This window comes from Mya arenaria, chromosome 6 (genome assembly GCF_026914265.1).
Source record: "Mya arenaria isolate MELC-2E11 chromosome 6, ASM2691426v1".
In the NCBI taxonomy this organism is placed as follows: domain Eukaryota; kingdom Metazoa; phylum Mollusca; class Bivalvia; order Myida; family Myidae; genus Mya; species Mya arenaria.
The window spans coordinates 64,969,266-64,988,542 of NC_069127.1; the positions used below are offsets into that span (position 1 = coordinate 64,969,266).

General features: G+C 35.1%; 1 protein-coding gene across 6 annotated transcripts in view; it reads right to left on the reverse strand.

Moving 5' to 3' along the window:
• Nucleotides 1–4,769: 4,769 nt before the first annotated feature.
• Nucleotides 4,770–19,277, reverse strand: part of LOC128238725 (dual specificity protein phosphatase 14-like) — a 30,171-nt gene continuing 15,663 nt past the window's right edge. For 4 of the 6 annotated variants that reach the window (XM_052954903.1, XM_052954906.1, XM_052954908.1 and 1 more), the window contains exon 2: nucleotides 15,931–18,691. In XM_052954903.1, coding sequence (XP_052810863.1) covers nucleotides 18,016–18,691 — 676 coding nt within the window. In that variant the 3' untranslated portion in view covers nucleotides 15,931–18,015. Of the gene's footprint in view, nucleotides 8,088–15,806; nucleotides 15,841–15,930; nucleotides 18,692–19,277 lie in introns of those variants that run through there. The other 2 variants (XM_052954905.1, XM_052954909.1) reach the window with 2 other exon arrangements.

Sequence of the window (19,277 nt, forward strand, 5' to 3'; positions counted from 1 at the left end):
TTTTAGAATATTTATTGGGTTTGTTCTAGAAAATTCTGCAATCTTGCATTATCTTATACATTCATTAGATAAAATATGATACTGAATTTAGAAATAATTTCGCTATGGAAATCAGTGGAATGCATTGCAGCCATTTTAGCTTTTTTGTTATAAGAGGAAGAAAAGTGGCATTATATCAAAAAGATATTCACATGTCACCGGTGGCAATATTAAAGCACACGTGCAGCAAGCCAGTACATCTGGGGCCTGTTTCATTCAAATATCTTGGTCATAATGTCAATTATTTTAAATTTGTTTAATGTCACAAATGCCAACAATTGGATTTCCTGTTGAATCGTCACAAATGCCAACAAGTGGATTTCCTGTTGAATCGTCACAAATGCCAACAAGTGGATTTCCTGTTGAATCGTCACAAATGCCAACAAGTGGATTTCCTGTTGAATCGTCACAAATGCCAACAAGTGGATTTTCTGTTGAATCGTCACAAATGCCAACAAGTGGATTTCCTGTTGAATCGTCACAAATGCCAACAAGTGGATTTCCTGTTAAATCGTCACAAATGCCAACAAGTGGATTTCCTGTTGAAACATCACAAATGTCAACAAGTGGATTTTTTTACTTTAATTAACTTAGCGTTTAATAATAATACTGGCTGAGGTCAAATTTGCACAAGCATGTATCAAAATAACAAAAACATAACCTTAACGCTGCACTCTCACAGATTAACTGTTTCTACATTATATAACAACCTTTTTGGTGCCAATCTGGTGTATAGTCCCTTTAAGCCATAAAACATTAATTTTTGAATAAAAATATGCAAATCTGTGATCTGATCTTTTGCCAGCAATCTTTAATCATTGGTTTGCAGATTTTACGCAAAAATTGGCTCATTCCAAGATTTTTTTTTAGAAAAGTTGTCAAAATGTGTGAGAGTGCAGCTTTAAGATAATTTCATGTTACAACCATTATTCTCTTAGACCTAATGTTTGTGGGGTTATACCTCTTGATCACCTCAGGTATAACTGAATCATTAATCAAGATATTATAATGAAATCTAGTACATTCGACACCTGTTAGCTCTATATCCTAGACAGCAGCCGAAATACTTCGAGCATTGCGAATTTTGGGCCAAGCAGGAATGCTTACAAAGAATGTAACAAAATTGGTCAATAACATCCAGTTTGATCCAACGAGGAAATCAATTCAAGCAATATTGAGGCAACGGGTTATGACTGTACACCCATTAACAGTGACAGTATATGCTCTTGTGTTACAAGGTCCATACATTGGCTTTAGTATGTATTGAGTCATGCTCTTTGATTTAATGAATAAAACAATGGAGGTATGGCATACAGTCACTATTGATGAAATGCAAATGTAATCACCTGGGAAGAATAATACTGACTATTGGATGCAGCCAGTGGAAAGCCTTAATTAAATGCGAAAATGGTGATCATTCAGTGAAATGGATTTCATGTACATTTTGAACATTTAATTTGCACAGACCTATTCATTCTCTGCATGTTTCTGCAATAAATGTCAAAATCGATGAAACGCAGTGTTGAAATGAAATCATTTTAAACTTTGCATCCACTGGGAAAATTTAATTTAACACCAGGACAGAGATCATTTCTGTAAAATGGATATTATATTCATGTTTACAGCAGCTTCACAAAAAAGAATACATTTTTTCACTGTTGACTTCAAATATCAATATTAATGCAATGCAATGTGAATGCCGTGACTAGGGCTCGCTATGTATATTTAATTAAACATCAAAACAGCTGACAACCATTTCATCACGATGAGCTGATGCCAACACGAGAGGGCTCTGATCTACAAATGTTGCCACAAGCAGCATTTTCCATTATCTGTATTAAAACAGGCATCACAGCACAGTGCTGTGTCTGTTCTTTCACGGATGTCGATGATATCATCCAGGGTTAGTCATGAAGTCAGGCTTAAGAGCTGCTTATTATCAGATTGCTCTTAATTTTGTAAAGTTTGTGTTTCTCCTTACTTTTGCATTTAATCCAAGAGTATCATGGTATTGATTTAAATGAAACCCTGTTTCTAAAACTTAATTTTCAGGATTTTGATGTTCGATCTGTTGTATGATCATCCCTGGTTCCACTTGTACAGACACAAGTGCATGCATATTGAGTCCAATTTGTCCTAGAAAATTAATTTGGTAAGGGATGCGGAAGGGAAAATCCCCTGGTATGTGACCCAAATCCCCTGCAATTCTGGACAAAATCCCCTGGGGAGCCTTTCAAAAATATGGCAAATTTTTTTTTTCGTAAAAAATTTCGCCAACTTAGACCTGCCAAAACAAATCCCCCTGAATACTACCAAAATTTCCCTGAAGTCTTTGTTATATTTATGCCCCCCTTTGAAGAAGAAGGGGTATATTGCTTTGCACAAGTTGGTTGGTCGGTCCATCCATCCGCTGGTAGACCAAAGATTGTCCGAGAAATAACCAGACAATTCCTGGACCTATGGTCATCAAACTTGACATGAAGGTTTGGCCTGACCAGTAGATAACCCCTATTGATTTAGGGGTCATCAGGTCAAGGTCACAATGACCTTTAATGCAAAAAGGTTGTCAAAGCTTGTCGATTGATAATAATGCCAAAGGTCAAGGTCAAAGTGACTTCGAATGCGAAACAGTTTTCCGCATGATAACTTGATAGGGGTCAAAGGTCAAGGTTCCAGTGATGTAACACTAAAAGCTAGTCTGTTTGATAACTCGAAAATGCCTGCACACATGGCCCTCAAACTTGACATTTAGGAGGGGGTGGCCAGTAGATGACCCTTATTGATTTTGAGGTCAAAGGGTCAAAGGTCAAGGTGATAACACATATAGGTCATTAAAATGATGTCATATTTACTTATTCCCTGCTGCTCTGACGATACATGTTTATCTGCAAATATCGGTCTTCATCTGAACATGATTAAATTGTACCTGCTATCCTCACACTTTGAATGATCATAATCTTAAAACTGCCTCGAAGGCATCCAATGTCAATGACAATTCAGCTGTCATATCGGTCCATGCATATTTCTTTTGATTGTCCAAATATTGCCGACAACATGGCGCTCAGGGGGGTCATTATGTTTGACAAACATCTTTTGTTTGGTGTGTTTTCTTGTTGAATATCAGTGTGACCTTGAACCACTGTTCCTCTAAGCAGGATTAGTATCGTTATATTCAGTATTGGTTAATGAGCTTCTCACTGTAATTGTATCGCCCCGTTTTCAGCTTGTTTCATAAGTGGTTTGGGCAATTCCCGAGGCTATCCAAAAGTTATAGCTCTTGACCAGGATAACGAGCTAAAAGCCAGACACTGGAACGGTTTCACTTTCTTACAGGTTTGTCTGCTGGAAGCTAATTGTTGTCTGTAAGGTATCCCATGTTATATTTCCCCGGAGAGTCACTTGCCACTGGCATTAATGTCTCTTCCATGAAGGTCTTGGCCTTCCAGAGACGAATGTTATGTTGGTCTGTGATAATGTTAAGTTATTTGCTGTCAGTCTGGTTTGGGAATGGGTCTGTCCGTCAAAAGCCTGTCTTATTTTCAGGGAGACTGCTGGCTTTTGGGGAATAATAGTACAGCGATAGCATGTATAAGGCCTGTATGCGGCAGAGCTTTATAAACTCCATAACTTAGATGTCAAATGGTATTCTTCCGAATACCTTCTTCAAAACACAAAACCTCAACCGTGCATAAAGATGTGCCAACCGGAATGATGAATATAATGTTATCAAAATCATTGTAAAAGAAGACACAATTCTATAATAAAAAACTTGTTTTATATTGAATGGTCTGTTTCTTTGAATATTAAAAAAGAATATGGTCTATTTTTATAGACTAAGAGACTAATATAACTATCAAACATGGTTACATTATAACGCAAAAACACCTGGGTTAGAAAAATGTCATTTATTAAAGTAACAAAAATCATAACAAGCCAAAAAAAATCTATATTATATACCCGGTAAAAACAAATATTTCATCCATATACAGCTGTTGGACAAAAAATTCAAAAATCATAATTTTCACAAAATTGCAAAACACATGATTAATTAAATTATACAATCATGAATAAATGATTTGTGAACATTTAAGTTAAGAATACATAATGCAAAATTATAAAAACAACCTTAACCAAATAGTGAAGTGAACACCACTTTTCATTTTTCAATTGCTGCTGTTAACTTCAGACTGTATTTGTGATAACTTATTTTGAGCAAAGCCGCGAGGGATAGTTCTGTAGTTCTTACAACATATTACAAAATAATACATAACTTTCATTTGAAATGAGATATAATTTATCATTTTAAAACTACAACACACAAATCAATATATAACATGCATAATATAATTATACTTTCGTGCTCTTTGTATAAATGTATAATATCTCTTATTCGGTTTATTTGATATTTACCCCTTCAGGTCAGTCATCTGATGTGTGACTAGGCAACTTTTTTCGGAAACACTGGGATTATTCTTCACATATATTTTCCCTTATAATTGTCATGTGTCTACATGGTCTTGAAAGGGATTCGCTCATGTAATTGGACCAAAATATTTTTTCACGGTAATGCATTTGAAAACACATACATTAGAATTATTCACTCTTTGATACCGAAATTACAGAATACCGGGTAAGTCAACAATTAAAGTATAACAAGAGACTGGTTTAGTGTGTGTGTGTGTTGGGGGGGGGGGGGGGGGGAGGGGTGGGGGGGGGGGGGGGTGGCGAACCCATGCCGGTCCAGTCAGGAAGGAATTATTTAACCTTTAAGCCTTTTGTTGAAACCACTCACCCATAAAGACTCTTACATACACTTAGGGATAATTTAACCTTTAAGCCTTTTGTTGAAACCACTCACCCACGAGGACTCTTACATACACTTAGGGATAATTTAACCTTTAAGCCTTTTGTTGAAACCACTCACCCACGAGGACTCTTACATACACTTAGGGATAATTCAACCTTTAAGCCTTTTGTTGAAACTACTCACCCACGAGGACTCTTACATACACTTAGGGATAATTTAACCTTTTAGCCTTTTGTTGAAACCACTCACTCACGAGGACTCTTACATACACTTAGGGATAATTTAACCTTTAAGTCTTTTGTTGAAACCACTCACCCACGAGGACTCTTACATACACTTAGGGATAATTTAACCTTTAAGTCTTTTGTTGAAACCACTCACCCACGAGGACTCTTACATACACTTAGGGATAATTTAACCTTTAAGTCTTTTGTTGAAACCACTCACCCACGAGGACTCTTACATACACTTAGGGATATATTTGACCTTTAAGCCTTTTTGTTGAAACCAATCACCCATGAAGACTCTTACATACACTTAGGGATAATTTAACCTTTAAGCCTTTTTTTGAAAAGCGTTTCTTACACTATTTAAAGTTGTTATCTTCAAAGATATTATTTGAGCAGTCAGTATTTTTGTTTAACAATCCTAATGATTTGCCACACTTTATTTCGTGCATTTTACAAAATATGAGCGAGTCCCTTTAAAGATGGCCGCAGACTTAAAATTCAGAGTATGGCACTTTGACCACACTTTTCACAAATTTTCGATCTCTGTGGTTTCCACTTATTAACAAGTACATGTATTTGAGTACAATGTTCACATAATATAACATAAATAATATAAATCAGTTCATATTGCCACAGAAAAACATTAACACAATTTAATAAGAAATTAATACATATGCAATCCTGTACATCTTCTAAATCTTCTTTTCTCATGGCAAAACATTTTGTCTAAAAATGGGCTGATTGTTCAGAACTTTGTTAAAGTTAACAACATTGTGAAAGCTGCATTCTCACAGATTTACCATTTTTACAACTGTTTTATTTTTTGTCTTGGAAATAATGATATAAGATTGCTGACAAAAAACAAAAACAGATTGTAGATTTTCATATTTCTGTTCAAAAATTAATGTTTTATGGCCTTAACCGTTACTAACGCTTTACGAAAAATGCATAAAACAATTGAACTTAAATATAAAAATCTGCGATCTATTTTTTGGTCAGTGGTCTTATTTAGCTTGTTTCCATGGATTTTCGCAAAAATTGGCTCGTTCCAGGACAAAAAAAAGTTGTCAAAACATTCAATCTTTGAGAGTGCAGCTTTAAAGTTAACAATATTGTTTACGTCATCATTTGTAACTGCTCTGGAAGTTTAATGGAACACTGAGTGATATGCAGTAAATCTAACAAATTTTGAGACAACTGTTTCAACTGTACTTTGTTGTTTTATTGAAATATATGAACACATCATAAAATATTTCATTTTATATAAAGATTATGATGTCGTTAATCAAGCTGTTAATGTACCTTTAGCAAAGTTCTGAACAAAAGGTCCAATGTGTCACATTGCTGTCCTGCATATGTTTACCAGGTATGTTTTTGAACATGTTTAATTGTTTATGCTTTAGGCGAATTAAATTATCTTCAGTTCTGTTATATTCCGTGAACAAATTATCACAGACAATGCAAGTGTACGATACTGTGCATTTTTAGGCAGAATGAGATTTCCATTGATAGTATTCCAGGCTATTGTTATCTGTGTAGTCTAATATGGCACCTCAGTGACACTCAACAGTTCTTGGCATTTAACAGAGGACGTGAATCATGCATAATTATGTAATGTCATTTCCATACAAGTACAATTAGCAGATAATTTGAATAAATGTATGCACTTATTCCTAGACTAAGGATAATTGAGTATTATTCAAATTTTCGCCTATATATATTCCAAAGCACGCTTGGTCTTTGACTATAAATATATATATTGTATATCAAATTGACTGATGAAGTTTCTTTTATATGATTTTATAAGTAAATATTCTTGATAGAGAATTTTAGTTTGAGGATAGGTGGGCGATTTTGGGCCTTAATTGTACTCTTGGAAACTCCTAAAATAAATTATTTACCCTGATAGTTAAGTCAGAACTAGAAATGCAGAACCATTGAGAAAACTTTGAGTGAATCAATTTGCTGAATTCCAAGTGTTGAAACCGTAATCCAAACTGCCTCAAATGGGAAATAAATTAAAGGCATGTTGTGTCAGTGTTAATGCATTTCTAAATTTGGTTTATGTGTCAGGGTATCTTAAATATGATTTTATGTTTTTCCAAGTGTACCAGTATGGCCCTAAAGCGCTCACCTTTACCCAGACTGGTGTGGTATTTTCTATAGAAAGATAAAAATCACACCATTTATAATGAAAAAAAATCACACCAGAACAACCACATTAACCAATCTTGCTGTATACTAAATGTTGTACACTTGAGAGAGTCAATCCATTGTCTTACTCAGTGGCTAAAAGTTTGCGAAAATCGACAACTTTATTGCAAAAGCAAACATCACACAATTGAATATACAATGTAGTTAGTTATTTTTCTATATATTCCTTTAAATTATACATATGATCAAATATTTTCATATGCGATTTTCACACGATAACTTCGACCCACCATACCAATGGGTCGATTGTCCAGAACCTTGTTAAAGTTATCAAGGTTGTTAACTTTTAAAGGTGAACAAGTTTGTCACAAGCTCTTTTCAGCTTGAATAGGTATCTCAACATGTGTAAGAAATACTTCAAACTACAAAGAGTCCATCATAGCTACAGAGAATGAAAATTTGAAAGTTAACAGTGATGATGTTAACAAAGTTGTTAACTTTGACAAAGTTAACTAAACAATCAGCCCATCATGTCATAAATGGTACACACATTAACTTTAGACAACCATTTTAAATTCTAACACACCCTGCAACAGTATTCATCCTCATATTTAACTTTGACTTTTAATGGGTCTTTATACTCAGCCTTAACTTTTAAGAGCTTTTCATACACAGCTTTATCTTTTAACGGGTCTTTATAATCAGCTTTATCTTTTAACGAGTCTTTATAACCAGCTTTATCTTTTAACGGGTCTTTATAATCAGCTTTAGCTTTTAAGGGGCTTTTCTCTCGATGCTGATTGGACGATTTCAGTCGGTGAGCTGGTGGTACTCTCCGCTTCCCGTCAATAACCGTACTGAAAGAATAGACAGGAAATGGTAAAAGAACGGATTCTCTTCTCTGCTTCCCTTCAATAACGGTACTGAAAATACCAAAGAACTACTTGTACGCATGTATGGTTTTGGTTATATGCAACTATTAACATAGTCAAGTAAAATATTAACAAAATTATTACTTTTAAAGGAAGTATAAATGTTTTTAACCGATTTGACTGGAACTATTCGTCAATGATATATCAGGATGAGGAATCTAGTGACTTTAAAGGGGTGCTCACATGGGTCACCACGGGTCACAACCGATCTACACAAACAAGCGACGTTAATTTCTAAAAAAAAATGACCGAAAAGATATGTAAATATTTCTTAGCTTATAAAAGACTATGTTATTTTCTGCTTCTACCCGTGTGAAATATTTAAGATCTGCTTATATTTTAATAATGCAAAGGTACATGACCCCTCACCCTGTATATGCAGGTATAGTTTTGGGGAATGGGAAATGTTATCCAAGAAGGGTATTTAGTATTTAGTATAATATTACACATCATAAATATGCAAGCAATACATAACGTAAAACACATTTGTCTCCATATTCCACCTAGCGCAATACCAGTATTACCAAAGACCGGTGAACTATTTTTACACTTAACGAGTTCTTACGTCACATTTTTGTTCATGCCTCATGAAAAAAAGTTAAAAATGAAATTGTGAAAGATTAAACTGTGATCTTTCTGGGGTGAAACTGAACTATGATTTTTAGGATATGAAGTCACCACCTGTCTTCCGTACACTAAATACCTGCATTTGTCTTCTTTACCCTTCTTATGTCCGTTCATTTCCTCTGAAACGAACGTATATGATACAGATTAGTAGCGCATTTTTTGCACGTAATGAGCGTATACACATGTTACAGATTAGTAGCGTATTCAACACATGTTACAGATTAGTGACGTATTCAAGGTACGCAATGAACGTAAGCACATGTAACAAATAAGTAGCTCATTCTAGGCACCCAAAATACAGTACAGAGTGCATATTTATATAAAAAAAAAAAAAAATTCACATTTTCTTATAATAATTTTTAGTTTGGAATTATAAGTTGTTTTTTTATATTTTAAAAAAAAAATAAATGAGTTTGAAAATCTTGTGCCAGTGAGATTAGTAGCGCATTCTAGGCACCCAATGAGTGAATACACATTTAACAGATTAGTAGCGCATTCGAGGCACCTAATGAACGTATACACATTTTACAGATTACTAGCGCATTCTAGGCACCCAATGAGTGAATACACATTTTACAGATTAGTAGCGCATTCTAGGCACCCAATGAGTGAATACACATTTTACAGATTAGTAGCGCATTCTAGGCACCCAATGAGTGAATACACATTTTACAGATTAGTAGCGCATTCTAGGCACCCAATGAGTGAATACAAATTTTACAGATTAGTAGCGCATTCTAGGCACCCAATGAGTGAATACACATTTTACAGATTAGTAGCGCATTCTAGGCACCTAATGAACGTATACACATTTTACAGATAGGTAGCTCATTATGGGCACCAATGAGCGAATACACATGTTTCAGATTAGTAGCGCATTATGGGCACCTAATGTGCGTAAACACATGTTACAGATTAGAAGCGCATTATGGGCACCTTATGAACGTATACACATTTTACAGATTAGTAGCGCATTATGAGTACCTAATGAACGTATACACATGTTACAGATTAGTAGCGCATTATGGGCACCTAATGAACGTATACACATGTTACAGATTAGTAGCGCATTATGGGCACCTAATGAACGTATACACATTTTACAGATTAGTAGCGCATTCTGGGCACCTAATGAACGTATACACATTTTACAGATTAGTAGCGCATTATGGGCACCTAATGAACGTACACACATTTTATAGATTAGTAGCGCATTATGGGCACCTAATGAACGTACACACATTTTACATATTAGTAGCGCATTATGGGCACCTAATGAACGTATACACATTTTACAGATTAGTAGCGCATTCTGGGCATCTAATGAACGTATACACATTTTACAGATTAGCAGCGCATTGTGGGCACCTAACGAACGTATACACATGTTACAGATTAGCAGCGCATTATGGGCACCTAACGAACGTATACACATGTTACATATTAGTAGCGCATTATGGGCACCTAATGAACGTATACACATGTTACAGATTAGTAGCGCACTATGGGCACCTAATGAACGTATACACATTTTACAGATTAGTAGCGCATTCTGGGCACCTAATGAACGTATACACATTTTACAGATTAGTAGCGCATTCTGGGCACCTTATGAACGTATACACATTTTACAGATTAGTAGCGCATTCTGGGCACCTTATGAACGTATACACATTTTACAGATTAGTAGCGCATTCTGGGCCCCCTAATGAACGTATACACATTTTACAGATTAGTAGCGCATTATGGGCACCTAATGAACTTATACACATGTTACAGATTAGTAGCGCATTATGGGCACCTAATGAACGTATACACATGTTACAGATAAGTAGCGCATTCTAGGCTACACATGTTACAGATAAGTAGCGCATTCTAGGCTACACATGTTACAGATAAGTAGCGCATTCTAGGCTACACATGTAACAGATAAGTAGCGCGTTCTAGGCTACACAAGTTACAAATAAGTAGCGCATTCTAGGCTACACAAGTTACTGATAAGTAGCGCATTCTAGGCTACACATGTTACAGATAAGTAGCGCATTCTAGGCTACACATGTTACAGATAAGTAGCTCATTCTAGGCTACACATGTTAAGATAAGTAGCTCATTCTAGGCTACACATGTTACTGATAAGTAGCGCATTCTATACACAGACACAAACAAATAACGTATATGAACATATTATTTTAAAGATTAATAGTGCATTATACATGGTAAGCAAGCAATCAATCTCAAAGGGAATATAAGGGTAAACCTTTCGGTCATTAAGAATGTTCTACCAAGAAGTAAAGAACTGTATGACCAACTCATTGTGTTCTTCATTAATGACTATGATAGAAATATTTCGTGTCCATTTACTAAATGCAAGATAATGCAAGCCAGAGGAAGAAAAATAATTTGTCTGAGTTTTTTTCATTAATGGCTGGATATCATGGACCTTAGCTCGTGAACAACACAGAGGAAGAACAATGCTAGAGTCTAGAAGTCTGTAAAACTGTAAACTCTATATCTATTCTTGAAGACTATGGATGAAACTAACGCTTCAGAAACTATTACTCTGCGTCAATACATTGACATCAGTCAAAATTTAGAAAGGGATGAGAAACGAATTTTCAACACATTTCTAGACTCTAACATATTGCATAGGGTTATAACATTCAACTACGTAAATCCAATAAATGAACCGAAACAAATAGGTATGAAAACTTCTAGGTTTCTCCGGGGGTTTAATCCTCGTTAACCTGAATGATTGATCCGTGTTCCCTAGGAAATACAAATGTCTCTTAATTGTTGTAAAATATGTATGGTCATATCCTGGCAGGGGATGTTATAATTCGCTTCATCATATAAGAGCAAACGTTGGTCAATATATAATTCATAGTTACGACCTCCCTCCGGGCAATGTCATGTTTGTTTTTGTGGTGTTGTTGTTTGTTTAAGGTAGCTATCCTTCGCTCGTCTTAAAACTGCACTCTCACAGATTGAACGTTTTGACAACTTTTTTATAATTTGTTTTGTTTTGGAACGAGCCATTGTATGCCAAAATGCATGGAAGCTAGTGATATAAGTCTGCTGACAAAAATCAGATCGGAGATTTTTATATTAAAGTTCAGAAATTGATGTATTTTTCTTAAACCGTTAGTAACGCTTCTAGCCATAAATATTAATTTACGAACGAAAATATGAAAATCGGCGATATGATCTTTTAACAGCAGTCCTATATTACTGGTGTGCAGATATTTACGCAAAAAATTGCTCATTGAAAGGCAAAAAATAAAATAGTTGTTAAGACGGTAAATCTGTGAGAGTGCAGCTTTAATGAATGTTTTCAGCGCTGTTTGTTTGAATTTTTGTTGTTTTCTTTGTTTACACTCCAGACATTTATTTTACTTGGTGTGTTTCTTAAATGTGCAATACATTTCTTACGCGATCTTCAAGAAACATGACACAGATGTTGTCTTTATCCGTCAATCATTAGTGAACATTGTTTACTTGGGCTATCCACATTTTCAACCAAAACGTCATAGAACTTTGTATAAATGTTAACTTACTTACTGATATTTAGATCCGCTTACTATAGAACCTTTAAGTGTGTCTTTTGCATTTAAGATTAGCTATAACAGCAGTTTATTTCAATATTTAAGAATGTGTTCTTAACAGACAATACATGCGTGTTTCAATTTGCATTTTTAATTGAATATTTTGATGTCCTATTGAATCCTTATATGTATGATCAAAGAATTTTCACCGTCAAGACTACCCAATATAACAAATTATATCTGATAAAGATACCCTTATATGCCTGTTTTAGTCTGGGCTTTGTATTAAAGGTTGTTGTTGTTGTTGTTGTTGTTGTTGTAGAATATTATAGTTTTACGATCAGTCCGCATGTCTTTCCAACAGAGTGCCCTGATATTTACCTTCATGGGTATGCCCACAATAAAATGTGCTTTCCAATGTGGTACTGTGAATGTACTCTATTTGACATTTTCCATGCTTTTATCAACAGTAATTGTTGTTTATTTTGCTTTATATTGTGGTGTTAACAGGAGTTAAAAGGATTTTAATTTGTTGGGCCTGACCGTGGCCATCGATTATTATGTACTTCTAGTTGCTATGGTTGTTCTGTACTCTAATGCCTTTAATTATAAATGTATATTTATAACGGTATGTTTCTCATGAAGAATCAATACATGTTTGCACATTTAGAGGAGTGACAGCAAAAATGACTTAAGTGGATTTTAAAAAAAGAAGCACTTATGTCTGTTTCGATGTCAATCTCGGCATTTACAGGTGAGATGCGTAGAAAACGTCAGGCAAGCACACGCCGGGTAATCATTGGAGCCATAACATTTTGTTATGTGTTGAAAATGCTCCAACGCGTCTTCCGTTATAGTGCCAATGAGTGGAATATGGATGTTAACAGTGAGTATGGTTTCTTATTTTTCCTTTTTAGAGGTTTATACGAGTAAATTTAAAAAAAAAATGGTGAATGTAGTTCCACATAGGAATGGCCATGAGTTGTTCTAAAGGTAAACGTTCTGAATATTTTTTTTTTTAATTTACTCGTATAAACCTCTAAAAATGAAAAAAACAACAACACCATACTCACTGTTTCCATCCATATTCCACTCATTGGCACTATAACGGAAGACGCGTTGGAGCATTTTCAACACATAACAAAATGTTATGGCTCCAATGATTACCCGGCGTGAAGCATTATTCTTATTTGTAAATACAGTTATTACATAAATGTGTCTTCCGAAGCTGTAACTGCGTAAGAAAACCCAGACACTACGAACTCGTCAGTGTATTAGCAAACGTCTGAAACTTGGGACCTAATAAATGTTCAATATCTTTATGAGAATAGTAAAACTGGTAAAATGTTTAACAAATTTACCCATTTTATGTCAAAATAACTTTATTAAAGGCAATTTATGAAGTCGCTTTTCTCAGACTCGAACCCAGACTCAAAACGTTAATGAATAAATTCCCTAGACATCTAAAATGCATATAGTTGATTACCACCGTTATATTCCTTAATATAGAATTGATGTGTAATTATATCGATATGTTGTGTTCTATTGCTCCAAATATAATTTCACCAAACAATACCGCAAAATCAAATAGTACAGACTGTTTCTTCTATATCGATTCCCAAATCAGGGTTTATTTTTACTGGGCTAAATCTCCACCTAGAACTCTTGCTCTTGTTAGATCGGCCTAAGATTTGGCAATCATACATCCATAACTATTCAGTACAAGCTTCGAGTAATCGTGTAGGCTACTGGAGATTGTTAATTTCCAATTAATTCTAGAACTAAGTACTGGGACCTATAAAGGGTTTATTATTTGATAATATGATCAGTTTTTATTACTATCTGGCTGGAATTTTAGAAATATTTCGGGAAATACCATTACAGCCAGTCAGCTCGAATGTTCAAACATTTTGTATACAAAAGGCGGCTTGTTTGAAAAAACTTTTGACATGGACATTCGATTTTCTATGTGGTTTTGTCAATAAGAAATGTTTTAACTACTTAAAGCAGAAGCCAAGCAACAAAATCATAGGTTCTTTAGTTTAAATGTGCGCTCGTCTGAATGAATTTGCGAACAAGCAATTAATTTTCCAGTATTGAAACTTTAAGATTTCAAAAATGAACACCTTATGAACACCTTTTCGCATTCATAAATATGATGCCAGAATCTCAAAAAAGACATCTCAGATTGTCCATTAAGACTTTCTTGTGCAAAACAACGGAAATAACAAATAATTACTAACTGTCTAGACAAGTTCATTTGTTGAAAAGAGCCTTGCAAATTTTACGAAAGAATTTTTTTATCAAGGTTTGCCTCGAAAAACAGCGTTTTTTACAAAAGTGCTACAAGATTAAGAATTACTAGATCAATTTGATTTATATTCGTTGCTTGTTTTCACAAAAATAAGAGTTGGACTCTCGGTCATTTCCGACATAACCCAATCTTTTTGAAGATTAAAGGAAAGTTTTGACCATTTTGCTTTTTTTCCGACATTCATGTGTGTCAATTTTCTAGTAGCTTTGAAGACATAAAATCGATAATGCACCAGTCAATTCTAACCACGGCCCCTCCAGGTCCGATGAATAGCGGGGACTTTTACTTTCGGTCCAGCCAACCCTGGGTAAAACCCCCGCCCGGCGGGGACGAACTGATGGCAAAATCCCCGCCAAATGCCCCTGCACCACAGGGACCCTAAGTAAGGCACATTCCCCGCTATATTTGGCGCGAATACAAAACCACCGTATTCACACGGCCCATTTCCCCGGTTATCCCCGGTATACCCCTGGACCTTGGGGGCCGTGGTTAAAACTGACTGGTGCATAAATAGACTAAGACGACAACTTGGTACTATTGCGACTTTTAAAGGGAATCGCTCATGTTTTGGGACCAAAAATAAGTTTCCAGGAAATGCATCTGAAAACACTTCTTTTATCATTGTTTTTCTCTATGACACCGACTATGTAAATCTTACTTTAACTGGGGTGCAACCCACGCTAGACGAGTCAAGACAAAACTAGAAAACCGACGCCTTCACCACTATGCCACAATAGTTATACAGTAGTGATGGATATTTTGACCTCATAACAATACATTGATAGCATCATGTGATAATGTCAATCTACCAATCACAGAACAACGAATCGCTGAAACCTGTTAGTAACGCTATTGAAAATTGCGGTATTCAAAGACGACATTTCATCAAATATCAACATTTGCTGAAGGGTTGCTGCCGTCAGTAGCTCAGATTTGCCACACTTTATTTCGTAATAAATGATGCATTTAACCAACCATGAGCGTGTCCCTTTAATAAAGTAAGTACAGGAAAGCCTACTCACAAGTATAAGCAGCTTAAACGAATGACAAAAGCAAGACATAATGTATGCCATTTCAAAGCTTTCTTCTTAGGTCTGTTGATATTGTTTTCTTGTGTAAATACCATTTGTATACGTTCATGTATTATTGCCAAAGTAAAACCTTTGATGATGTTTAAAGCCTGTATATCTGGACACTGAAAATGTTAAATTCAAATAATTATTTTCTAAACCAAATACAGGACGATTCAATATCGCTTATAAGTAAGTATAAAGTAAAACAAAAATGAATAAAATATTTTTTATTGAAAACATGCAACTTTTTAAATGTAACAAAAGAATTAGAACATCTATAAACATTGCCAGAAAATGCAGTCTCCAATGTTTGTTGAACAATTGTGTCGTGAAATAAAGAAAATAAGAAAAAAATAGGAAAATTTCTTTTGAATTTATTATTTTTTTTTCAACAATAAAATTCATTACTTTTCATAATATTTACCGATTGTAATTGTATATGATGCATTCGATAACACTAAATTATATAAGGTAGTGTATAAAAGATTCAATTCTGTCTATAAAGTTTGAATTTCACTTTGTGCACAAACATAATTCAAATTATAATACTGTTCATAACTCTTTATACTTTTGGAAGGTGAAGGAGATTGTAAAAAAACACGATTTCCATATTTATACAAACCTACAGAAAAATACCTGCACCTTTAAGTCTGGCCCAGATATAGCGGGCGTTGGGTTAAATACTGATTCATTCAAAAACTTTCATTCAAAAATTCTTATTTATATTCACACTATCTGTAATTAAACATATGCAGTACTTCGAATAGCGAAACCAAACTTTAAAACATTAGGAAAAATATTATTCTATCATGTCTCTATATGTTGATCTTAATGTTAGTAAAAATTAAAAAATGTAAATGTATTTAAATATTGCTAAATTTCTACCGCCATTCATCCTTAATATATAATCGATGTTCTTGTTTAAATGTAAAAAGATATCCAGAACAAACCAGTATGGGAATAATTATAACCCGGGGGAAATGCTATTTAATGTAAATTTACAGTAACTGAACAAATTTTCATATAGCTATCAATTCTTGAATATTTCTGGGAAGTCTCACAGAATAAACCATTATTTAAGATTTAAGAGTATGCGAATGATTATCACCCGGGGGCGATGTTATTTCATGTGAATTTACAGTAACTGATTTTTTTTCATTTATCAATACTTAAATATTTCTGGAAAGTCTCACAGAATTAATTAAATATTACTTACGATTTAATTATTCATAACAAAAATAAGCACGAAAACTGTGTTCACGAAATAAACTCTTTTTTTTCAATTAAGATCTGATGCTTTCATATTGCAATGTTTCGTGAATGGGTGATTCAAGTCACATTTACCGGAAAGTCTTCTTTTCAAGGATTCGTAAAAAGGAAAAGTGAAATACGTCACAACAATGAAACACCTACATTAGGGGCCATGATTACGAACAGTCTTAAGTCCAAGTCTAGACTCAGACTCAGAAAAGCATTTTTTATGAAGGAACAAAAAATCATATTTATTTCATTTCTTTTACAAATATATATGTAAATAATAGTACAATACTCAAATAGTAATATATTTTAGCAAATTTCACCATCAATGCTTTGCTAGAAGGAGAGTTACGATGAAATGAAGTTTTGCCATGTTGAGTTTTGAGTCTGAACTTAGACTTAAGATTGTTCGTAATCACTTCCCCTGAGCAAGCTTTAAAACATAAGTGTGATATTTTTTAACTAAAAACGGGCTATGGACACTCCAACCTATATTATGGTTTAACAGATGCTTTAAATAAACCTGTTTGGTACAAATTTTTATGAACTCAATGAATCAGACCGTATGTCCCGTTGCAATTGTTTGATACACTGACCAACCAAATTTTTTTAAGTAACAACCGGGTTACTTAATTTTCATCCCCCCCCCCCCCCCCCCACACACACACTCCATTTTAAGTAAGAACTTCGTGATTGCGAAACTTCAAATGTGCTTGAATGCATATAAGCACGACTACCCCGACAGTTAAAATCCATAGGCGCCAGTATTAGTCAGAGAGGGTATGTCTTTGTTTATAAAAAAATAAATGATATATAATCATTTTAAAAAAGCAACAGGTTTTCACCATTTCTGACTTATAATGCCACCTATGGTTTACTCATGAAATTACACAACACAAAATGCAAAATGCACACATAAGAAACAATGACAACATCAACAAGCGAAGAAAAAAAGGAGTTAAAAGCGAAAAGGCTCCATCTACTGCTGTTTTAATGCTACTAGAAGAACCCTGTCGCTTCTGCCCCTCGACTGGTACTCGTTAATAACCATGCCGATTGGAAGGAGTGTTATACGATCTATTGTAAGTAGTTGTGTAATTCTGGGAAAGCGACTGAGACTGGGATGGTAAATGTGAGTTCCTAGGTTGTGAGTTCCTAGGTTGAAACCACACCATGTTCTTTGCCTCCTCTTTGTAAACTTCCGGGATCGGCCCGATCCCCGACGGGATCATCTTCACAGTATTCCGACCGAAAAGCCGACGTTCAAACTCGATCATCTGTCGCCAGAATCCGACATTCGGACGAATCACTGGACGGCGTTTTTTGACGTGGTAATACGCCTGGTCAAGAGGCATTCTTTGGTATTTCATAAGATACGCCATACATAGACTAGCAGACCGGCTAACGCCTGCGACACAGTGAACTAGAGTTTTTCCACCGCCTTTGTGAACTTGGTGAATTCTATCCGAACACCGGTCAAAATACGCACCAAGTCTCGCACTTGGCGTGTCTTCAACTTGAATTTGGATACACTCAAGATTTGGAATTCTCAGATTAGGAATCTCCATGGTACAGTTTACGACATGTGTGATCCCCAATGTTCGCAGCCGGTCTGATTTGATAGCGCCGGCGCTGCTGAGGTAGAGGTGATCGTTTATCTGTGCGATTTGGTTAAACATGTTTAGGTCCATCTTCCTCCTACGCGGTATTGTGCGTCTAAAAAGAGAAAGAAAGTCGATTTTATTTTTGTGACAGATTTTGCCATTGAAAATCAATATAAAAAAAATACGGTCGAGCGTTAGGCTTGATATCGCTTGGCTCGATTTTCTCGTTGGCTCGAACTGGATGTAAAGGACCGAAAGCGTTTGACTGTGTAAGCATTTCCGCTTGGCTCGATATCCGCGAGGCTCGAAGTATTTTGGCCGGACCCCGGGATATCGAGCCAACGGGTTTCAACTGCATTTTGCTTCAGTAAACAGTTACTTTACGATACTTTAAGGCATTGATTTGATTTGTATGCATAGCTGTTCATATCTCTGATGTGATATTAAGTTTTTTCATTATAATCTGGAGCAAAACTGTTATGTTCGATATCGTCGCTACAACAGGAGGATTATAGTGGGTTTTTGATATGTTTGTCATAAGAGTTCATTCCGAAGTACGTGTTTGTTTTGTGAAGCAAGGTCAGGCTGATTCAGTCTACTTCGATTCTATTAGTTTTAAAGCTGCACTCACAGATTGACAACTTTTGCTTTATTTTTTGTCTTGGAATATTTTTGTGAAAATACATGGAAATCAGTAA